At 46.9% G+C, this 21,720-nt stretch overlaps 1 protein-coding gene across 10 annotated transcripts in view; it reads right to left on the bottom strand.

Annotated features, from left to right (window-relative positions):
• The window catches only part of map7d3 (MAP7 domain containing 3), a 131,149-nt gene extending 114,639 nt beyond the window's left edge, over window positions 1-16,510 (bottom strand). For all 10 annotated transcript variants that reach the window (XM_070882908.1, XM_070882907.1, XM_070882909.1 and 7 more), the window contains exon 1: window positions 16,429-16,510. In XM_070882908.1, the coding sequence (XP_070739009.1) occupies window positions 16,429-16,474 (46 nt within the window). In that variant the 5' untranslated portion in view covers window positions 16,475-16,510. The remainder of the gene's footprint in view (window positions 1-16,428) is intronic.
• Window positions 16,511-21,720: the final 5,210 nt, after the last annotated feature.

The raw sequence follows: 21,720 nt of genomic DNA, 5'->3' as shown, positions 1-21,720 counted from the left end.
TGGTATGTTGGCCTTCATAGCTAGGGGATTTGAGTATAAGAGTAGGGCGGTCTTACTGCAGTTGTACAGGGCCTTAGTGAGGCCACATTTGGAATAGTGTGTTCAGTTTTGGTCTCCTGATCTGAGGAAGGACGTTTTTGCTATTGAGGGAGTGCAGCGAAGGTTCACCAGACTGATTCCGGGATGGCATGACTGACATATGAGGAGAGACTGGATCGACTGGGCCTGTATTCACTGGAGTTTAGAAGGATGAAAGGGGATCTCATAGAAACATATAAAATTCTGACAGGACTGGACAGGTTAGATACAGGAAGAATGTTCCTGATGTTGGGGAAGTTCAGAACCAGGGGACACAGTCTAAGGATAAGAGGCAAGCCATTTAGGACTGAGATGAGGAGAAACTTCTTCACTCAAGAGTTGTTAACCTGTGGAATTTCCTGCCGCAGAGAGTTGTTGATGCCAGTTCATTGGATATATTCAAGAGGGAGTTAGATATGGTCCTTACGGCTAAAGGGATCAAGGGGTACGGAGAGAAAGCAGGAAAGAGGTACTGAGGTGAATGATCAGCCATGATCTTATTGAATGGTAATGCAGGCTCGAAGGGCCGAATGGCCTACTTCTGCACCTATTTTCTATGTTTCTATGCACTTCCTCCACTTAGGGCGGTCTTTGGCCAGGGACTCCCAGGTGTCGGTGGGGATGTTGCACTTTATCAAGGAGATTTTGAGGGTGCCCTTGAAGCGTTTCCTCTGCCCACCTGGAGGCTCGCTTGCCGTGTAGGAGTTCTGAGTAGAGCGCTTGCTTTGGGAGTCTTGTGTCAGGCATGCGAACAATGTGGCCTGCCCAGCGGAGCTGATCGAGTGCGGTCAGTGCTTCAATTCTGGGGATGTTGGTCTGATCGAGAACACTAACGTTGGTGCGTCTATCCTCCTAGGAAATTTGCAGGATTTTGCGGAGACATCGTTGGTAGTATTTCTCCAACGATTTGAGGTGTCTACTGTATATAGTCCACGTCGCTGAGCCATACAGGAAGATGGGTATCACTACAGCCCTGTAGACCATGAGCTTGGTGACAGATTTGAGGGCCTGATCTTCGAACACTCTCTTCCTCAGGCGGCCGAAGGCTTGCGCAGTGTAGTCGGATGTTGAGACCCATAAAAGCGTGAAGCAGAGCGAGACTCTCCACCACAGACTCTCACCCCGGAGTCAGGACAGGGTCTAAATTATGGACTCAGGCTACAAAGAGTTGATGTGAAGTAAAACGGCTCTGCACGGATGCTACACCTGTAGTGTAAAGGCACCCTTAGGGAGACGATAAAGGGAGCGGATACCGGAATGGAAATGCAATGAGACGTTGCTCTGATGTGGCAGGAAGATTGCTCCGGTGAAATACAGCAAGCTCTGATCGGGATCTGGTCTGTGCTATACACAGCTTGATGCGAACACTGGGTGAATGCATGTAGATTTTTTTTTTACTTTTCCATTTCCCAGCAGTAACATTGCTCAGAACACAAATTTAGAACAGGCACATTAAATGAGCACACAGCCTACAGACATATTGCAAAATGTCAAAACCACCCAGCTTACATTCCCGACTGGGTGCATGCTGTTGTTATGCTATTTTGCTGAATTTTGATGACATGATTCTGTTTGTTATGGACTGAATACATGCACAGTGCCACAAAGAAAGATGAAAGGAAGTATAACCAACCAGAGGACAATCAGCGTAAACACAGAAGCCTAGCCAGGAGCTGATGTTGCCCAGACAGAGTCGGCTGCAACTAAACCTCCTGATTCAAAAAATATTCACTTTGTTTGAAAATATTTCTCTTATGTATTCAGACAATGCAAAGTGGAAATACTGGGAGCTGCAGGTACCAGATTATGATCCACACACTAAGTTCCAAATCTGCTTCAGGCAATCATTTGACAATAACTACTTTCAATAAGCAGTTCTTCAATCAGTTAGAATCAAAAAATCTCTCCGCACAAGAGGAGGTCATTGGGCCCATAGAGCCTGTGCCGGCTCTGAGAGAGAGTGATCCAGCTAGTCCCACTCCCCGCTCTTTCCCCACAGCCCGGAAAATATTTCCCCTTCAAGTACTTATCCAATTCTCGTTTGAAAATTACTGAATCTGCTCCCACCGCCCTTTCTGTCAGCGCATTCCCGATCACAACAACTCGCTGCGTAAAAGAAATATTCTCATCTACCCTCTGGTTCTTTTGCCAATCACTTCAATCTGTGTCCTCTGGTTATCGACGCTCCTGCCCCTGGGAACAGTTCCTCCTTATTTACTCAATCGTAATTTTGAACACCTATCAAACCTCCCCATAACCTTCTCTGCTCCAAGGAGAACAACCCTAGCTTAGAGCACCGGACCCTTGGGGAACACCACAGTCCGACGTCCTGCCGTCTGAAACACAACCATTTACCACCATGCGCTGTTTTCTGTCCTTAAGCCAATTTCTTATCCAAGCTGACACTGATTCTCCTATTCCATGAACCTCAATTTTGTTAACCAGCCTTTTATGTGATACTTTGTCAAACGCTTTCTTAAAATCCATATAGACAACATCCACTGCATTCCCTTCATCGACCTTATATATAAATAAAAATGACGGATATTGGAATACAGAGTAAAATTTCAAAATTTGCCAAAGATACCAAACTTGGAGGTGTGGCAAACAGTGAGGATGATACCAATCGACTGCAATAGTTCATAGATAGGCTGGCAGACAAGTGGCAGATGGAATTTAATACAGAGAAGTGTGAGGTGATGCATTTTGGCAGAAGGGAAGGGGAGAGGCAATGGCACAGTTCTAAAGAGTGCAAAGACAGAGGGACCTGGGGTTGATGTGCTTAGATCTTTGAAGGTGCAGAACATATTGAGAGAGTACTTAGCAAAGCATATGGGATCCTGGGCTTCATAAATAGGAGGTGTTGAGTACAAAAGCAGGGAAGTTATGCTGAACCTTTATAAAGCTCGGGTTAGGCCACAACTAGAGTACTGCGTCCAGTTCTGGTCACCATACTTTAGGAAGGTTGTGAAGGTCCTTGAGAGGATGTAGAGGAGATTTACCAGAATGGTTCCAGGGATGAGGGATTTTAGCTACACAGTTAGGCTGGAGAAGCTGGGGTTGTTCTCCTTGGAGCAGAGGAGATTATGGGGAGATTTGACAGAGGTGTACAAGATTACGACAGGTTTGGATAAGGTAGGCAGGGAAAGGCTGTTCCCATTAGCTGATGGTACAAGGACTAGGGGACAAAGATTGAAGGTTTGGGGCAAGAGATAAGGGAGGATGTGAAGAAGAACTTTTTTATGCAGCGAGTGGCAATGACCTGGAACTCGCTGCCGACGAGGATGGTGGAAACGGAGGCGATCAATGATTTCAAAAGGAAATTAGATAGGCACTTGAGGGAAATAAACTTGCAGGGCTCTGGGGACAGAGCGAGGGAATGGGACTGATTGGATTGGTCCACAGGGAGCCGAATGGCCTCATTCTGTGCCGTAATGACGCGATGACTCTATAAATAGTACTGACTGGGCCAGATTTCCTGGTCTAAAGGCCTGAAACAGTAAATGAACTTCCATTTATGTAGTGCCTTTTATATCCTCAGGGTGGCCCAAAGCGCTTCATGGCTACGGAATTACTTTTGGAGCATAGTCACCGTTTGGTTGGCAAGAACAGTGACTTGAATCCACAACCTTCTGACTCAGGTGACTATGCTGCTGTTAAACCAAGGCTGATATAAACTCATTCTTCTATAGACACCTACACTGCCACGAATACATCAACTGTCTTTTCAATGACTTCAGCGTTTCTGCCTCCACTACCAACCCAGAGACCACTGCGGGTGCTGCTTACGCTGAAGTCATCACCTCTTTCCTCAAAAAAAACCCCCTTGACCCCACTGTGCTTGCTAGCTACCGCCCCACCTCCAACTTCCTTTTCCTCTCCAAAGTCCTTGAACGTGTTGTCGCCTCTCAAATCCGTGCCCATCTTTCCCAGAACTCCATGTTTGAATCCCTCCAATCCGGTTTCCACACCTGCCACAGTATCGAAACAGTTCTCATCAAAGTCACAATCAGTAAGGGGTGCCGCAGGGATCAGTGCTGGGACCCCAACTATTTACAATCTATATTAACTACTTGGAAGACGGGACTGAGTGTAACGTAGCCAAGTTTGCCGACGATACAAAGATGGGAGGAAAAGCAATGTGTGAGGAGGACACAAAAATCTGCAAAAGGACATAGACAGGCTAAGTGAGTGGGCAAAAATTTGGCAGATGGAGTATAATGTTGGAAAGTATAAGGTCATGCACTTTGGCAGAAAAAAAATCAAAGAGCAAGTTATTAGTTAAATGGAGAAAGATTGCAAAGTGCTGCAGTACAGCGGGACCTGGGGGTATTTGTGCATGAAACACAAAAGGTTAGTATGCAGGTACAGCAAGTGATCAGGAATGCCAATGGAATGTTGGCCTTTATTGCAATGGGGATGGGGTATAAAAGCAAGGAAGTCTTGCTACAGTTATACAGGGTATTGGTGAGGCCACACCTGGAATACTGCATGCATTTTTGATTTCCATATTTACAAAAGGATATACTTGCTTCGGAGGCAGTTCAGAGAAGGTTCACAAGGTTGATTCCAGAAATGAGGGGGTTGACTTATGAGGAAAGGTCGAGTAGGTTGGGCCTCTACTCACTGGAATTCAGAAGAATGAGAGGTGATCTTATGGAAACATAAGATTATGAGGGGGCTTGATAAGGTGAATGCAGAGAAGATGTTTCAGCTGATAGGGGAGACTAGAACTAGGGGTCATAATCTGAGACTAAGGGGCTGCCAATTTAAAACTAAGATGAAGAGAAATTTCTTCTCTCAGAGGGTTGTGGATCTGTGGAATTCGCAGCCTCAGAGAGCTGTGGAATCTGGGACATTGAATAAATTTAAGACAGAAATAGATAAGGGAATAAGGGGTTATGGGAACGGGCAGGGAAGTGGAGCTGAGTCCATGATTGGATCAGCCATGATCTTATTAAATGGCGGAGCGGGCTCAGGGGCCGTATGGCCTACTCCTGCTCCTATTTCTTATGTCCTTATGACATCCTTTGTGACCTCCTTGTCCTGTCTGCAGTCTTTGACACAGGTGACCACTCCATCCTCTTCCAACGCCTCTCCACCATCGTCCAGCTGGGTGGGACTGCACTCGCCCGGTTCCATCCTTATCCATCTAATCGTAGCCAGAAAATCACCTGCAACGGCTTCTCTTCCCGCCCCCGCATCATTACCTCTGGTGTCCCCCAAGGATCTATCCTTGGCCCCTCCTATTTCCCATCTATATGTTGCTCTTTGGCGACATCATCCGCAAACAGTCAGTTTCCACATGTACGCTGACGACACCCAGCTCTACCTCACCACCACTTCTCTCGATCCCTCCATGGTCTCTAAATTGTCAGACTGCTTGTCCATATCCTGTTCTGGATGAGCAGAGATTTTCTCCAATTAAATATTGGGAAGACCGAAGCCATCGTCTTTGGTCCCCACCATAAACTGCGTTCCCTAACCACTAACTCCATCCCTCTTCCTAGCATCCATGAGGCTGGACCAGACTGTTCGCAACCTAGGCATCATATTTGACCCTGAATTGAGCTTCCAGACACATATCTGCGGCATAACTATAACTGCCTATTTCCACCTCCGTAACATCGCCCGTCTCCACTCTGCCTCAGCTCATCCACTGCTGAAGCCCTCATCCATACCTTTGTTACCTCTAGACTTGACTCTTCCAACGCACTCCTGGCTGGCCTCCCACATTCTACCCTACGTAAACTTGAGATCATCCAAAATTCGGCTGCCCGTGTCCTAACTCGCGCCAAGTCCCGCTCACCCCTATGCTTGCCGACCTACATTGGCTCCCGGTTAAGGAACGCCCTGATTTCAAAATTCTCATCGTTGTTTATAATCCCTCGCCTCTCCCCATCTCTAATCTCCTCTAGCCCCCGCCCCCCTCCACCCCCGAGATGTCTGCACTCCTCTAATTCTGCCCTCTTGAGCATCCCTGTTTATAACTACTCAACCATCGGTGACCGCTCCTTCTGTTGCCTGGGCCCTAAGCTCTGGAACTCTCTCCCTAAACCTCTTTATCTCTCTTTCCTCCTTAAAACCAACCTCTTTGACCAGGCTTTTGGTCACCTGCCATAATTTCTTCTTGTGGCTCAGTGTCAAATTTATTCGTTTTGTCTTATAACACTGCTTTGGGCCGTTTTACTATGTTAAAGGCGCTATATAAATAAAAGCTGCTGTTAGTGTTGTTGAAGTGCTTCCTGCATTCAGTCCTGAACTTGCCTATTCCCAGTGGGCACTCATGTCCCTGAACTGTGCTCCCGATTAACCCTTTCTATTCCAATTCCTGGTTCGTGTGGTTCCCTTTTCAGAACTGGAGTGTGAAAGGTAAGTAAGCCCCTTTATAAGAATGCACAAAATTCAGGGGTGGCAGGGGGGCGAACAGGTAAAACTCAATACAAAAGCTAAATACGGAGGATACTGGAAATCTGGAATAAAAACAGAATAAAAACAAATACTCAGCAGGTCAGGCAGCATCTGTGGAGAGAAACAGAGCAGTTCGGATGAAGGGTCATGGACCTGAAACATTAACTCGATTTCTGTTTTTATAGTAAAACATAGAAACATAGAAAATAGGTGCAGGAGTAGGCCATTCGGCCCTTCGAACCTGCACCACCATTCAATATCATGGCTGATCATTCACCTCAGTACCCCTTTCCTGCTTTCTCTCCATACCCCTTCAGCCCCTTAGATGTAAGGGCCATATCTAACTCCCTCTTAGAATATATCCAATGAACTGGCATCAACAACTCTCTGCGGTAGAGAATTCCACAGGGTACCAACTCTGAGTGAAGAAGTTTCTCCTCATCTCAGTCCTAAATGGCCTACCCCTTATCCTTAGACTGTGTCCCCTGGTTCTGGACTTCCCCATCATCGGGAACATTCTTCCTGCATCTAACCTGTCCAGTCCAGTCAGAATTTTATATGTTTCTATGAGATCCCCCCTCATCCTTCTGAACTCGTGAATACAGGCCCAGTCGATCCAGACTCTCCTCATATGTCAGTCAATCAAGAGTTGGATGTGCAGCTCTTTGTTCATAATACTGACTTCACCAAGCTATCTGCCTCTATTTTCTTCAATTCGATCCATCTTCATCATATTTTGGGGTACCTTTTTAAACAATTATAGCTTTCCTTCATTACAACAGTGACTACACTTCAAAAGTACTTCATTGGCTGTAAAGTGCTTTGGGATGTCATGAGGTTGTGAAAGGCGCTATAGGAATGCAAGTCTTTATCTTTCCCACACCCTTTTAGCTATTTTGACATTTTTCTTGCAATGGCTTTTCACTGCCTCACCAAGACCTCTGCTCATCTTCCCTCAGTTTTTCATTTCTTTGAAAGAATCTGTGCGCTAATTCTGCTGGCTCTCTCCCCGCCCGCGTAATGATTCAATCCTATAAAGGGACTGGTTTATCTTCCGTTTCAGAGAAAGGGTCCACACCTGTCTTTTCCCATCAGATGCTGATGGTTTTGTGCATATATCCTGCATTTCTGGTTTTATTTTACCATTGCTTGCATTAAAGCAGTTCCATAGATGTCCTTTAAAGACCATGTGCAAGTGGCGTGCTGTGTGAACCTGTGCTAAGCTCAGCTAGCATCCACTGGTCGACCAGACCAATCCCAGTGCTTACAGACTACAGCAAATATTCTTCAAACACCAATACTCATCTTTGAAGTGAAGTACAGATAATATCATTATTTCCTAGATACGACTGCATTCAGTTTGCAGCAAGCCAGTAACATGATGAGATCAGATCATAAATAAATACAAATCCTGAGCAGTTTATCATTTTTACAATGTTGAGATGTGCGACAGTCATGGGCTGGTAAGTGGTAAGTAATATTTACACCACACAAGTGCCAGGCAATGGCCACCTCCAACAAGAGAGAGTCTAACTACCTCCGCATGACATTCAATGGGATTACCATCATCAAATCCCCCACCATCAACTTCCTGACGGTTACCATTGACCGGAAACTTAACCAGCCCAGTCACTCAAATTCAGGTCAGAGGCTGGGTATTCAGTGTGACCTGTGGCTCAGTGGGCAGCACTCTCACCTCTGAGTCAGAAGGTTGTGGGTTCAAGGCCCACTCCAGAGTCTTCAGCACAAAAATTTAGGCTGACCCTCCAGTGCAGTACTGAGGGAGCATGCACTGTCTGAGGTACCGTCATTCGGATGAAATGTTAAAAGACTGCGCTCTCGGAAAAATTCCATGGCACTATTTCAAAGAAGAACACGCAAAAGTACTTAAGTGGCTGTGAAGCTTTTTGGGACATCCCAAGGAGGTGAAAGATGCTATTTAAACACAAGTCTTTTTTTTATTCTGCTGCGAATGGCTCACCTCATAATGGAATATGATGTGTGATGGAATACTCGCCACTTGCTTGGATGGATGCAACTACAACACTCGAATCTCGGCACCATCCAGAACAAAACAGCCCGCTTGATTGGCACCTCATCCACCACCTTCAACGTTCACTCCCTCCACCACCGGTGCACCGTGGCTGCAGTGTGCACCATCTACAAGATGCACTGCAGCAACTCGCCAAGGCTTCTTCAGCTGCACCTCCTAAACCAGTGACCTCTACCCACTGGAAGGACACGGGCAGCAGGCGCATGGGAACACCACCACCTCCATGTTCCCAATTATCCCGACTTGGAAATATATCTCCGTCCCTTCATCATCGCTGGGTCAAAATCCTGGAACTCTCTCCCTAACAGCACTGTGGGAGCACCTTCACCACACGGACTGCAGCGGTTCAAGAAGGCGGCTCACCATCACCTTCTCAAGGGGCAATTAGGGATGGGCAATAAATGCCGGCCTTGCCAGCGACACCCACATCCCTCGAATGAATTTTAAAAATCCTTGTAATACAGTGTTGGAGGAGAGAAAGGAGGTGGTGGTGGGTTGGGGGGGGCGGGGTGGAAAGAGAAGAGGGTGGGGGAGGGGCAAGGAGAGGGGAGAAGCACATTTATATATATATATTTCTTTGTCATTTTAAAATCTTCAAATGCATTGCCATCTCACTGTGGTGACTTTACACATAACAAACCTGTGCAGCTCCATTGCAAATTGTTTGGGTGGAGCTGCATCACCTCAAAGCAACCATGACCCAAACCCATCCTGAGTCAGCTCCACGGGGGCTCGAGGCTATCTGCCCTGCTGAATGTCTCCATTTGTTAATTTCTCAGTGACGGAGGGCCCTAGCAGTGAGACACCATACTGAAGGATCATCACGGTGCTGATAAAATTGATTTTAAAAATTGGCAAGGAAATTAGATTAAGATGAGATGTTTATGATTGACATCGATTTTGATAGGGTAGAGAGAGAAATGATTTCCACTGGTGGGGAGAGTCCAGAACAAGGGGGAATCACCTTATAATTAGAGCCAGGCCAATGAGGGTGATGTCAGGAATCTGGAACTCTCTCCCCAAAAAGCTGTCGAGGCTGGAGGTACTTGTGCATGAAACACAAAAGGTTAGTGTGCAGGTACAGCAAGTGATCAGGAAGGCAAATGGAATGTTGGCCTTTAGTGCAAGGGGGAAGAGAGTGTAAAAGCAGGGAAGTCCTGCTACAGGGTATTGGTGAGGCCACACCTGGAGTACTGCATACAGTTTTGGTCTCCGTATTTAAGGAAGGATATACTTGCATTGGAGGTAGTGCAGAGAAGGTTCATTGGGTTGATTGAGATGAGAGGGTTGGCTTATGAGGATAGGTTGAGTAGGTTGGGCCTCTACTCATTGGAGTTCAGAAGAATGAGAGGTGATCTTATTGAAACATATAAGACAATAAGGGGGCTGGACGAGGTGGATGCAAAAAGGATATTTCCACTGATGGGGAAAATTAAAACTAGGGGGCATAGTCTCAGAATAAGGGGACGCCCATTTAAAACAGATGAGGAGGAATTTCTTCTCCGAGAGGGTTGTAAATCTGTGGAATTCTCTGCCCCAGAGAGCTGTGGAGGCTGGGACATTGAATATATTTAAGACGGAGATAGACACATTTTTGAGCGATAAGGGAAGTGGGCAGGAAAGTGCAGCTGAATCGAGTGTTATCAGATCAGCCATGATCTTATTGATGGCGAAACAGACTCGAGGGGCCAAATGGCCTACTCCTGTTCCTATTTCTGATGTAAAACTGAGGTTGATATACCTCTGTTGGGTAATGGTTACGGAACCAAGGCGGATAGATGGAGTTAAGATACAGATCAACCGTGATCTAACTAAATGATAGAAACATAGAAAATAGGTGCAGGAGTAGGCCATTTGGCCCTTCGAGCCTGCACCACCATTCAATAAGAACATGGCTGATCATTCCCTCAGTACCCCTTTCCTGCTTTTTCTCCATACCCCTTTATCCCTTTAGCCATAAAGGGCCATATCTAACTCCCTCTTGAATATAGCCAACGAACTGGCATCAACAACTCTCTGCGGCAGGGAATTCCACAGGTTAACAACTCTCTGAGTGAAGAAGTTTCTCCTCATCTCAGTCCTAAATGGCTTACCCCTTATCCTTAGACTGTGTCCCCTGGTTCTGGACTTCCCCAACATCGGGAACATTCTTCCTGCATCTAACCTTTCCAGTCCCATCAGAATTTTAGATGTTTCTATGAGATCCCCTTCCATCCTTCTAAACTCCAGTGAATAAAGGCCCAGTCGATCAATTCTCTCCTCATATGTCAGTCCAGCCAACCCGGGAATCAGTCTGGTGAACCTTCGCCGCACTCCCTCAATAGCAAGAACATCCTTCCTCGGATTAGGAGACAAAAGCTGAACACAATATTCCAGGTGAGGCCTCACCAAGGCCCTGTACAACTGCAGTAAGACTTCCCTGCTCCGATACTTAAATCCCCTAGCTATGAAGGCCAACATACCATTTGCCTTCTTCACCGCCTGCTGTACCCGCATGTCAACTTTCAATGACTGATGTACCATGACACCCAGCTCTGTTTGCATCTAATCTGTCACCATTCAGATAATATTCTGCCTTCGTGTTTTTGCCCCCAAAGTGGATAACCTCGCATGTATCCACATTATACTGCATCTGCCATGCAGTTGCCCACTCACCTAACCTGTCCAAGTCACCCTGCAGCCTCTTCGCGTCCTCCTCTCAGATCATACCGCCACCCAGTTTAGTGGCATCTGCAAACTTGGAGATATAACACTCAATTCCTTCATTTAAATCATGAATGCATATTGTAAAGAGCTGGGGTCCCAGCACTGAGCCCTGCGGCACCCCACTTGTCACTGCCTGCCATTCTGAAAAGGACCCGTTTATCCCGACTCTCTGCCAACCAGTTCTCTATCCACATCAGTACATTACCCCCAATACGATGTGCTTTAATTTTGCACACCAATCTCTTGTGTGGGACCTTGTCAAAAGCCTTTTGAAAGACCAAATACACCACATCCACTGGTTCTCCCTTGTGCACTCTACTAGTTACATCCTCAAAAAATTCCAGAAGATTTGTCAAGCATGATTTCCCTTTCATAAATCCATGCTGACTTGGACCGATCCTGTCACTGCTTTCCAAATGCACTGTTATTTCATCTTTAATAATTGATTCCAACATTTTCTCCATTACTGATGTCAGGCTAACCGGTCTATAATTACCCGTTTTCTCTCTCCCTCCTTTTTTAAAAAGTGGTGTTACATTAGCTACCCTCCAGTCCATAGGAACTGATCCAGGGTCAATAGACTGTTGGAAAATGATCACCAATGCATCCATTATTTCTAGGGCCACTTCCTTAAGTACTCTGGGATGCAGACTATCAGGCCCCGGGGATTTATCGGCTTTCAATCCCATCAATTTCCCTAACACAAGTTCCCCCCTAAGGATATCCTCCAGTTCCTCCTCCTCACTAGACACTCGGTCCCCTAGTAATTCCAGAAGGTTATTTGTGTCTTCCTTTGTGAAGTCAGAACCAAAGTATTTGTTCAATTGGTCTGCCATTTCTTTGTTCCCCATTATAAATTCACCTGATTCTGACTGCAAGAGACCTACATTGGTCTTCACTAATCTTTTTCTCTTCACATATCCATAGAAGCTTATGCCGTCAGTTTTTATGTTCCCAGCAAGCTTCCTCTCGTACTCTATTTCCCCCCTCCTAGTTAAAGCTTTTGTCGTCCTCTGCTGAATTCTAAATTTCTCCCAGTCCTCAGGTTTGGCCTTTTCTGGCCAATTTATTTGCCTCTTCCATGGATTTAACACAATCCTTAACTTCCCTTGCTAGCCATGGTTGAGCCACCTTCCCCATTTTATTTTTACTCCAGACAGGGATGTACAATCGTTGACGCTCATCCATGGAACAGACTTGAGGGGTTGAATGGCCTCCTCCTGTTCGTATGTTCCAAAATATCTGGTCAGGGTGCAATGTTCTTCGGGGGGAGGGGGGGGGACGGCAGAGAACTTGAAACATTTTTTCTCTCCCTCAAGGAATTTTTACAAGTTAAGATTGTTTTCTGGCAGGGAATCAGACCTCAGGATTCCCACAATTTGATTGCAAGTTAATAAAAACCACTTGCATAGGCATTGCATCTAAAATCGCTCAGCTCCCAAGCACAACAGCAGGCGGCTTTCTGCCCCACAGGATTCGCGAGTGTATTGCTGCGCCTGGCTTCTCGATGAGGTGTCCATCACTGCTGGATGTAACTCATACCTTACAGCACTGCTGCACCAAAGGACCCAACTAGTGACAGACTGGGAATTCTGGCAGCAGCACGTGCTCCACTTCAGGGGTAAAGTCAGGAATCAAGGGATACAGCGCCTTTAATGTACTAAGATGACCCAAGACACTTCACAGGAGCGATTATCCAACAAAATATGACAGAGCCGCATAGGAGGTATTATATTATTATCCAAAAGCATGGTCAAAGAGGTAATTTTAAAGGAGAGGCGCGGAGAGGTTTAGGGAGTGAATTCCAGAGCTTAGGGCCTCGGCAGCTGAAGGCACAGCCACCAATGGTGCAGTGACTCAAATTGGGGGACGCACAAAAGGCCAGAGAAGATGGACGCAGACATCGCGGGGGATTGTAGGGCTGGATGAGATAGGGAGGGGTGTAGGGGCTGGAGGGGGTTACAGAGATAGGGAGGGGCGAGGCCATGGAGGGATTTGAAAACAAGGATGAGAACTTTGAAATCGAGATATTGCTCAACTGGGAGCCAATGTAGGTCAGCAAACACAGAGGTGATGGGTGAACGGGACTTGGTGCGAGTTAGGACACGGTCAGCGAGCACAGGGGTGATGGGCGAGCGGGACTTGGTGCGAGTTAGGACACGGTCAGCGAGCACAGGGGTGATGGGTGAACGGGATTTGGTGCGAGTTAGGACACGGTCAACGAGCACAAGGGTGATGGGCGAGCGGGACTTGGTGCGAGTTAGGACAAAGGAAAGCACAGTTTTGGATGAGCACGTTTATGGAAAGTGGAAGATGGGAGGTCGGCCCAGGAATAATAACGTCGTCCTTGCGAAATCCCAAAGCAAACTGCAGCCAATCACATACACAGGCAGTCACAAAAATAACATTGACAAGTTTCTATATATTTTCCCTGAACATTTTTGCTGCAAGATGTAAGCAAGGTTAACATTTCAAGTGAGCACTGGGCTTAAAGCAGCACAGGCAACATGTTCTCATTTGTTGAATTATTAATCTTTCTGACAATATTGATCTTTTAAAGTATCTGGCAATGCAGCCGGTGGTTTTCCCTATGGGGCTTAGAAGAATCCCCATGTTTTTTCAACAGGAAACACGCAAGAACTAAATCCCGAGCCTAACATGATGCCGATTTATTCACAGCTGTTTCCCAGGTCTTGTCTCGGAATCGGTTAATATAGGCAGGAAGGATTACAAAGTAACACGGCGCAATTATAAAACGTGTACATTCACGCAACTTGCAAAAACCAGCCCATAGCAACTGCACCAGAATCGCCGCCGCCTTAAACCATCCAAAGCTTCCTATGACAGGCTGTTGGTTTAACGGGTGGTGAGAGTTAACCTATCAGTAAAAACCCCTCAAGTGCAAGGGCCTTCGGATAGTACAGACAATACTTCACTGTCAGGCATATGGGAGCTATCATTTGAAAAAAATAAAACCTTACAGGAAATATCGAATGTGTAAAAGCGAACTCGATTAAAGTGGGAAAATACCAATCGCCACAGTTGGAAAGTGTAAATGCTACAACAGTTTGGATAAAGTTGCAGCAACTCTCAGTGTACATCTCAGGGGGAGTGCAGACTGGTTAAGGTCACGGCTTTGAATCTGCACTCCATATTGCCCCTCACACCATGCACCCGCTCCCTGGGCAGATGCGCAGCTTCCAGCACTTTATTTTGTTTCACATTTGCAGGTTTATTTATTACTCTTACTTATTACTTTTTAAAATGAAACTTTATTTGTCCCAACTTTAAGAATAATTGTGACTTAATTAAAATCATAATCATTCATTGCTGTCTGCAGGATACAGCTCACAGAATGATACATCACAGGAGGCCATTCAGCCCACCGTGCCTGTGCCGGCTCTATGAAAGCGATCCAATTAGTCCCACTCCCCACTCTTTCCCCACAGCCCTGCCAATCTTTTCCCTTCAAGTATTTATCCAATTCTCTTTTGAAAGTTATTACTAAATCTGCTTTCACCACCCTTTCAGACAGTGCATTCCAGATAATAACTAAAAAAAATGTTCCTCATCTGATCCTGGTTCATCTGCTATTTCTCTTAAATCTGTGCCCTCTAGCTACTTCATGTGAACACCTCTATTAAATCTCCCCTTAAACTTCCCTGCTCCAAGTTGAACACCACCAGCTTCTCCACATAACTGAAGCCCCTCATGCTGAAGTTGGTCAGAGACCAGCCATCCCACCCCTGGGGAAAGGCTGACCCAGTCCTCCCCCCACCCCTGAGGAAAGGCTGACCCAGTCCTCCACCCACCCCCGGGGAAAGGCTGACCCAGTTCTCTCCCCCCCCGCGGAAAGGCTGACCCAGTTCGCCCCCCAAACCCCCCCGGGGAAAAGCTGACCCAGTTCTCCCCCACCCCCCGGGGAAAGGCTGACCCAGTTCTCCCCCCACCCCCCGGGAAAGGCTGACCCAGTTCTCCCCCCACCCCCCGGGGAAAGGCTGACCCAGTTCTCTCCCCACCCCCCCCCCCCCCAGGGAAAGGCTGACCCAGTTCTCCCTCCTTCCCCCCCCCCCCCCCGGGGAAAGGCTGACCCAGTTCTCCCCCCCCTCCCCCAGGGAAAGGCTGACCCAGTTCTCTTCCCCCCCCCCCCCCCAGGGAAAGGCTGACCCAGTTCTCTCCCTCCCGCCTCCCGCCCCAAGGAAAGGCTGACCCAGTTCTCCCTCCTTCCCCCCCCAGGGAAAGGCTGACCCAGTTCTCCCCCCCCCTCCCCCGGGGAAAGGCTGACCCAGTTCTCCCCCCCCCCTCCCCCGGGGAAAGGCTGACCCAGTTCTCTCTCCCCATCTCTCGCCCCCACCTCCCCCGGCAAAACGCTGACCCAGTTTTCTCCCCACCCCTGGGGAAAGGCTGACCCAGTTCTCTCCCCACCCCTGGGGAAAGGCTGACCCAGTTCTCCCCCCACCCCCGGCGAAAGGCTGATCCAGTTCGCCCCCCCGGGGAAAGGCTGACCCAGTTCTCTCCCCCCCCGGCAAAAGGCTGACCCAGTTCTCTCCCCCCCCCCGGTGAAAGGCTGACCCAGTTCTCTTCCCCCTGGGGAAAGGCTGACCCCGTTCTCTCCCCACCCCCGGGGAAAGGCTGACCCAGTTCTATCGCCCCCCCCTGGGGAAAGGCTGACCCAGTTCTCTCCCCACCCCCGGGGAAAGGCTGACCCAGTTCTATCGCCCCCCCCCTGGGGAAAGGCTGACCCAGTTCTCTCCCCACCCCCGGGGAAAGGCTGACCCAGTTCTCTCCCCACCCCCGGGGAAAGGCTGACCCAGTTCTCTCCCCACCCCCGGGGAAAGGCTGACCCAGTTCTATCGCCCCCCCCTGGGGAAAGGCTGACCCAGTTCTCTCCCCACCCCCGGGGAATGATTCTCTCTCCCGCTGCCCGCCAATTACACCCCCACCGCTGGGCCCCGAGCTCCCAGGGAGGCCCGGCCCGGCCCCGGGAGAGTGTGTCCGGGGGGTGTGGGGCCGGGTCAAGGCCGGGGCCGGACTGTGTGAGGAGCCGGCTGATGGGGATTGTCCGGCGGTTACCCGGCGGGGGGGGGGGGGCCGGAGTTGGGAGTGTGTGTGGGGGGGGGGGGGGGGGGTCGGTGAGGTGCCGGTGCTGAGAGTTGGGAGGGGGCGGGGGTCCCGCTTACCGTACTGGGCCCGTAGTCCCTTCAGCGAGGTCGCGCCCTCCGCCATCTTAGCCGGGCTGCAGATCCGCACATGCGCACAACACACTGGGGGGGGGGGGGGGGAGAGAGAGAGAGAAAAGATGAGAGATAGATAGAGAGATAAAGTGAGAGAAAGAGAGAGTGTGATACATTCTTAAAACATAACCAATAAGCACATTACATACAAGATGGCTCTTAACAGAAAACTGTCATCATGTGCGTTTGCCACATGATCCTTTATTATTTACATCATTAGTTGCATTACCACAGTAGCCCACTAGGTGGAGCAGTAGTCCACTAGGTGGAGCTCTATTACATGTCTCCCTCCTTATTGAAGAAGTAATCATAACACTATAATCATCATACATAACTTGCATGGTATATACAAAAGATACGGACTTATTTTTCCATATGTACTAATCAAACTTAACCACTGGTTCATAGTTTTGAAGAGGATACCTTCACTCTTGAACACAACTTCTTAAACTTGTTTTACGACTTAATCTCATTCTAGGCTGAGCCTGAGGACAGTTTTTCTCATAGAGCAACCCTTGATCTACATTTGAACTCTACAACTTCGGACCATTTATCTGCCTGACTCGGACTCAGACACAAATTCTGATTGTTTCTTGGACTGGTTTCTAGTACATCTGATGTAGGATTTTCTACTGGCACTCTACTTGTAACAATACAATCTGACTCATCAGAAATAATCGAATCATCCCAACTTTCAACACCTTCCACATCTGTAGGTAAAATATGACCAATGTGAACAAACCTAACCTTTCCATGATCAAACATCTTGACCAAATATTTGCAGGACCACATATCTTCACCATTCTTCCTGGTAACCACTTTAACCATTTATGGTGATGGTTCTTCACTCTAACCTTCTGATTCAATTTCACACTTCTCTCTCTTACTCTATCTCTATCACAATTCTCTTTCTGTCTTAATTGTTTCTCTTCTACTGACTGTGCCAAGTTTGGCTTTACCAACGAGAAACTGGTTCATGGCTGTCGTTTGAGAAACAACACTGCTGGTGTTCTGCCAGTAGTTGTATGAGGGTATTATGATAAGTAATTACAAAATTTGCCAGTTTGTGGTACAACAACAACTGCCCTTTCTTTGGATTTGGATCCAACATTTGCTTGATGAGGGCACATTTTATAAGTTGTACTGTGTGCTCTGCTGCACCATTTGAAGCCTTGGTATGTTTCACATCATTTTTGCTCATGAACTCTGCAAATTCTTCTGAACATTAACAGACACAATTTCTTCTGATCGGACATGTGAAGAAAACAATTTTTGCAAATTGTCTATGTTTTACTTCTTGTTATTTTACCGCAGTGGAAACACCTCTACCCATTTTGAATAACTATCAATCACAATGAGCAATGTCCTTCGAGCTCAACAAAATCCATATGTAACCTTTACCACACCCTGGGAGGCCATTTCCATGGCTGTAATGGTACTGATGGTGGTTGCTTGCTTATCGATTGATATGTCGTACACTGACTAACGATGTACTCTATCTCTTTATCTAAACCTGGCCACCATAAGTAACTGCGTGCAAAACTCTTGGTCAAGCACATTCCCAGGTGCTGGTCATGAAGATCTCTGAACAATTTGGACCTGAACTTATTTGGGATAACCAATCTTGCAGCCGATACAATACAATCTTTATCCACTGACAATTCATTCCTATGAATTAATTATGGCTAAATATCTTCCTCTGATATCTGCTTTGGCCATCCATTTGCTATGTAATCATACACCTTTGTCATAACTGAGTCATAAGAACATAAGAAATAGGAGCAGGATCTGGCTATTCATCCCCTCGAGCCTGCTCCGCCATTTAATAAGATTGTGGCTGATCTGATCGTGGAATCAGTTCCACTTCCCTCCCCATAACCCTTCACTCCCTTATCGCTCAAAAGTCTCTTTATCTCCATCTTAAATATATTCAATGACCCAGCCTCCACAGCTCTCTGGGGCAGAGAATTCCACAGATTTACAACCCTCTGAGAGAAGAAATTCCTCCTCATCTCAGTTTTAAGTGGGCGGCCCCCTTATTCTGAGACTATACACCCTACTTTTAGTTTCCCCTAGTTCGATTTCAGGCCACGTTTGGTTGCTCTACCAATCTCTTCAGCTGTGGTTGGCAGTTCATCAATGTATGAAAAATAGAACAGATGTGGTTGGGACAATGTTGGAGTCCATTATTAAAGAAGCAGTAGCAGGACATTTGGAAAAGCAAAATTCGATTAGGCAGAGTCAGCATGGATTTATGAAGGGGAAGTCATGTTTGATGAATTTGCTGGAATTCTTTGAGGATGTAAGGAACAGGGTGGATAAAGGGGAACCAGTGGATGTGGTATATTTGGACTTACAGAAGGCATTTGACAAGGTGTCACACAAAAGGTTACTGCACAAGATAAAAGTTCACAGGGTTGGGGGTAATATATTAGCATGGATAGAGGATTGGCTAACTAACAGAAAACAGAGAGTCGGGACAAATGGTTCATTCTCTGGTTGGCAACCAGTAACTAGTGGGGTGCTGCAGGGATCAGTGCTGGGACTCCAACTATTTACAATCTATATTAACGACTTGGAAGAAGGGACTGAGTGTAACGTAGTCAAGTTTGCTGATGATACAAAGATGGGAGGAAAAGCAATGTGTGAGGAGGACACAAAAAATCTGCAAAAGGACATAGACAGGCTAAGTGAGTGGGCAAAAATTTGGCAGATGGAGTATAATGTTGGAAAGTGTGAGGTCATGCACTTTGGCAGAAAAAAATCAAAGAGCAAGTTATTATTTAAATGGAGAAAGATTGCAAAGTGTTGCAGTACAGCGGAACCTGGGGGTCCTGGTGCATGAAACTCTTTTGGAGTTTACCTGTAAAACATAAACATTAATCAGTGCCACCCGACCTGGATGACACACCAGACATTTACAAGGCCCCTTTTTTTTTGTGTTTTTTTTTTGTGTTTTTCTTTTTTTTTGTGGTTTTTTTTTGGGCACTAAAATCACATTTTTTCCTCCAGTGCCCCCTATAAAAGGGGAGGGGGACACTAAAAGCACCGGCAATTAAAACAAATTAAACTTTAAAACGTAAAATCAAATTAAAATTTGGTTGCCGGGCGTGATGATGCACTCCAGTCCCTCCGGTGCCCACCTCTCGCGGACACCGCGTGCTCCATCTCCAAGGACACCCTGGACCGGATGTAAGAGCGGAAGAGAGGCAGGCAGTCAGGTTGAACGACCCCCTCGACCGCCCGCTGCCTGGACCGGCTGATGGCACCCTTGGCCGTGCCCAGGAGCAGTCCTACGAGGAGGCCCTCGGACCTACCCGCTCTCCTCCGCACAGGGTGCCCAAAGATCAGGAGAGTGGGACTGAAGTGCAACCAGAATTTCAGGAGCAGCCCCTTTAAATAATGGAACAGGGGCTGCAACCTCATGCACTCAATAAAAACATGGAACACGGACTCCTCCAGACCGCAGAAATTGCAGGCGGCCTGGGAGTCCGTGAACCGCCTTAAAAATTTGTTGCACGGCACTGCTCCATGCACCACCCTCCAGGCCAAGTCCCCGATGAATAGTGGGAGGACTCCCGCATAGAGTGCCTTCCATCGGGGACCCCCGACTCCTCTCCTGGTGCATGAAACACAAAAGGATAGTGTGCAGGTGCAGCAAGTGATCAGGAAGGCCAATGGAGTCTTGACCTTTATTGCAAAGGGGATGGAGTATAAAAGCAGGGAAGTCTTGCTACAGCTATACAGAGTATTGGTGAGGCCACACCTGGAATACTGTGTGCAGTTTTGGTTTCCATATTTACAAAAGGATATACTTGCTTTGGAGGCAGTTCAGGGAAGGTTCACTAGAGATGAGGAGGTTGACTTATGAGGAAGGTTGGGCCTCTACTCATTGGAAATCAGAAGAATGAGAGGTGATCTTATCGAAACGTATAAGCTTATGAGAGAGCTTGACAAGGTGGATGCAGAGAGGATGTTTCCACTGATGGGGGAGACTAGAACTAGAGGGCATGATCTTAGAATAAGGGGCCACCTATTTCAAACTGAGATGAGGAGGAATTTCTTCTCTCAGAGGGTTGTAAATCTGTGGAATTCGCCACCTCAGAGAGCTGTGGAAGCTGCGACATCGAATAAATTTAAGACAGAAATAGACAGTTTCTTAAATGATAAGGGGATAAGCGGTTATGGGGAGTGGGCGCGGAAGTGGAGCTGGGACCATGATCAGATCTGGCATGATCTTATTTAATGCGGAGCAGGCTCGAGGGGCTGTATGGCCTACTCCTGTTCCTATTTCTTATGTTCTTATTTTCTTATGTTCTTCCCTATCGGATGTAACTTGTGATGGGGATGGCAATCTCGACACAGCATCAGCATTACCGTGATCAGCTGATCATCTGTACTGTGTCATACGTATATGCTGACAAAATCAAAGCACATCTCTGTATTTGGGCTGCAGCTAAGGTTGGAACTGGTGACTTTAGATGGAGGATTGCTGTCAGGGGATTATGGTAACGATGGTGAACTTACGGCCAAACAAGTATTTGTGGAATACTAAGGATAGTGTTAAAACCAAGGAAGAAGCATATAAATTGGCCAGAAAAAGCAGCAGACCTGAAGACTGGGAGAAATTTAGAATTCAGCAGAGGAGGACAAAGGGTTTAATTAGGAGGGGGAAAATAGAGTATGAGAGGAAGCTTGCCGGGAACATAAAAACTGACTGCAAAAGCTTCTATTGATATGTGAAGAGAAAAAGATTAGTGAAGACAAACGTAGGTCCCTTGCAGTCAGATTCAGTTGAATTTATAATGGAGAACAAAGAAATGGCAGACTAGTTGAACAAATACTTTGGTTCTGTCTTCATGAAGGAAGACACAAATAACCTTCTGGAAGTACTAGGGAACCGAGTGTCTAGTGAGAAGGAGGAACTGGAGGATATCTTTATTAGGCGGGAAATTGTGTTGGAGAAATTGATGGGAATGAAGCCCGATAAATCCCCAGGGCCTGATAGTCTGCATCCCAGAGTACTTAAGGAAGTGGCCCTAGAAATAATGGATGCATTGGTGATCATTTTCCAACAGTCTATTGACTCAGGATCAGTTCCTATGGACTGAAGTGTAGCTAATGTAACACCACTTTTTAAGAAAGGAGGGAAGAGAGAAAATAGTTAATTATAGACCAGTTAGCTTGACATTAGTAGTGGGGAAAATGTTGGAATCAATTATTAAAGATGAAATAGCA

The sequence above is a fragment of the Pristiophorus japonicus genome, chromosome 6, assembly GCF_044704955.1.
Source record: "Pristiophorus japonicus isolate sPriJap1 chromosome 6, sPriJap1.hap1, whole genome shotgun sequence".
Taxonomy (NCBI): domain Eukaryota; kingdom Metazoa; phylum Chordata; class Chondrichthyes; family Pristiophoridae; genus Pristiophorus; species Pristiophorus japonicus.
This window is presented reverse-complemented; position numbering and strand designations above follow the sequence as displayed.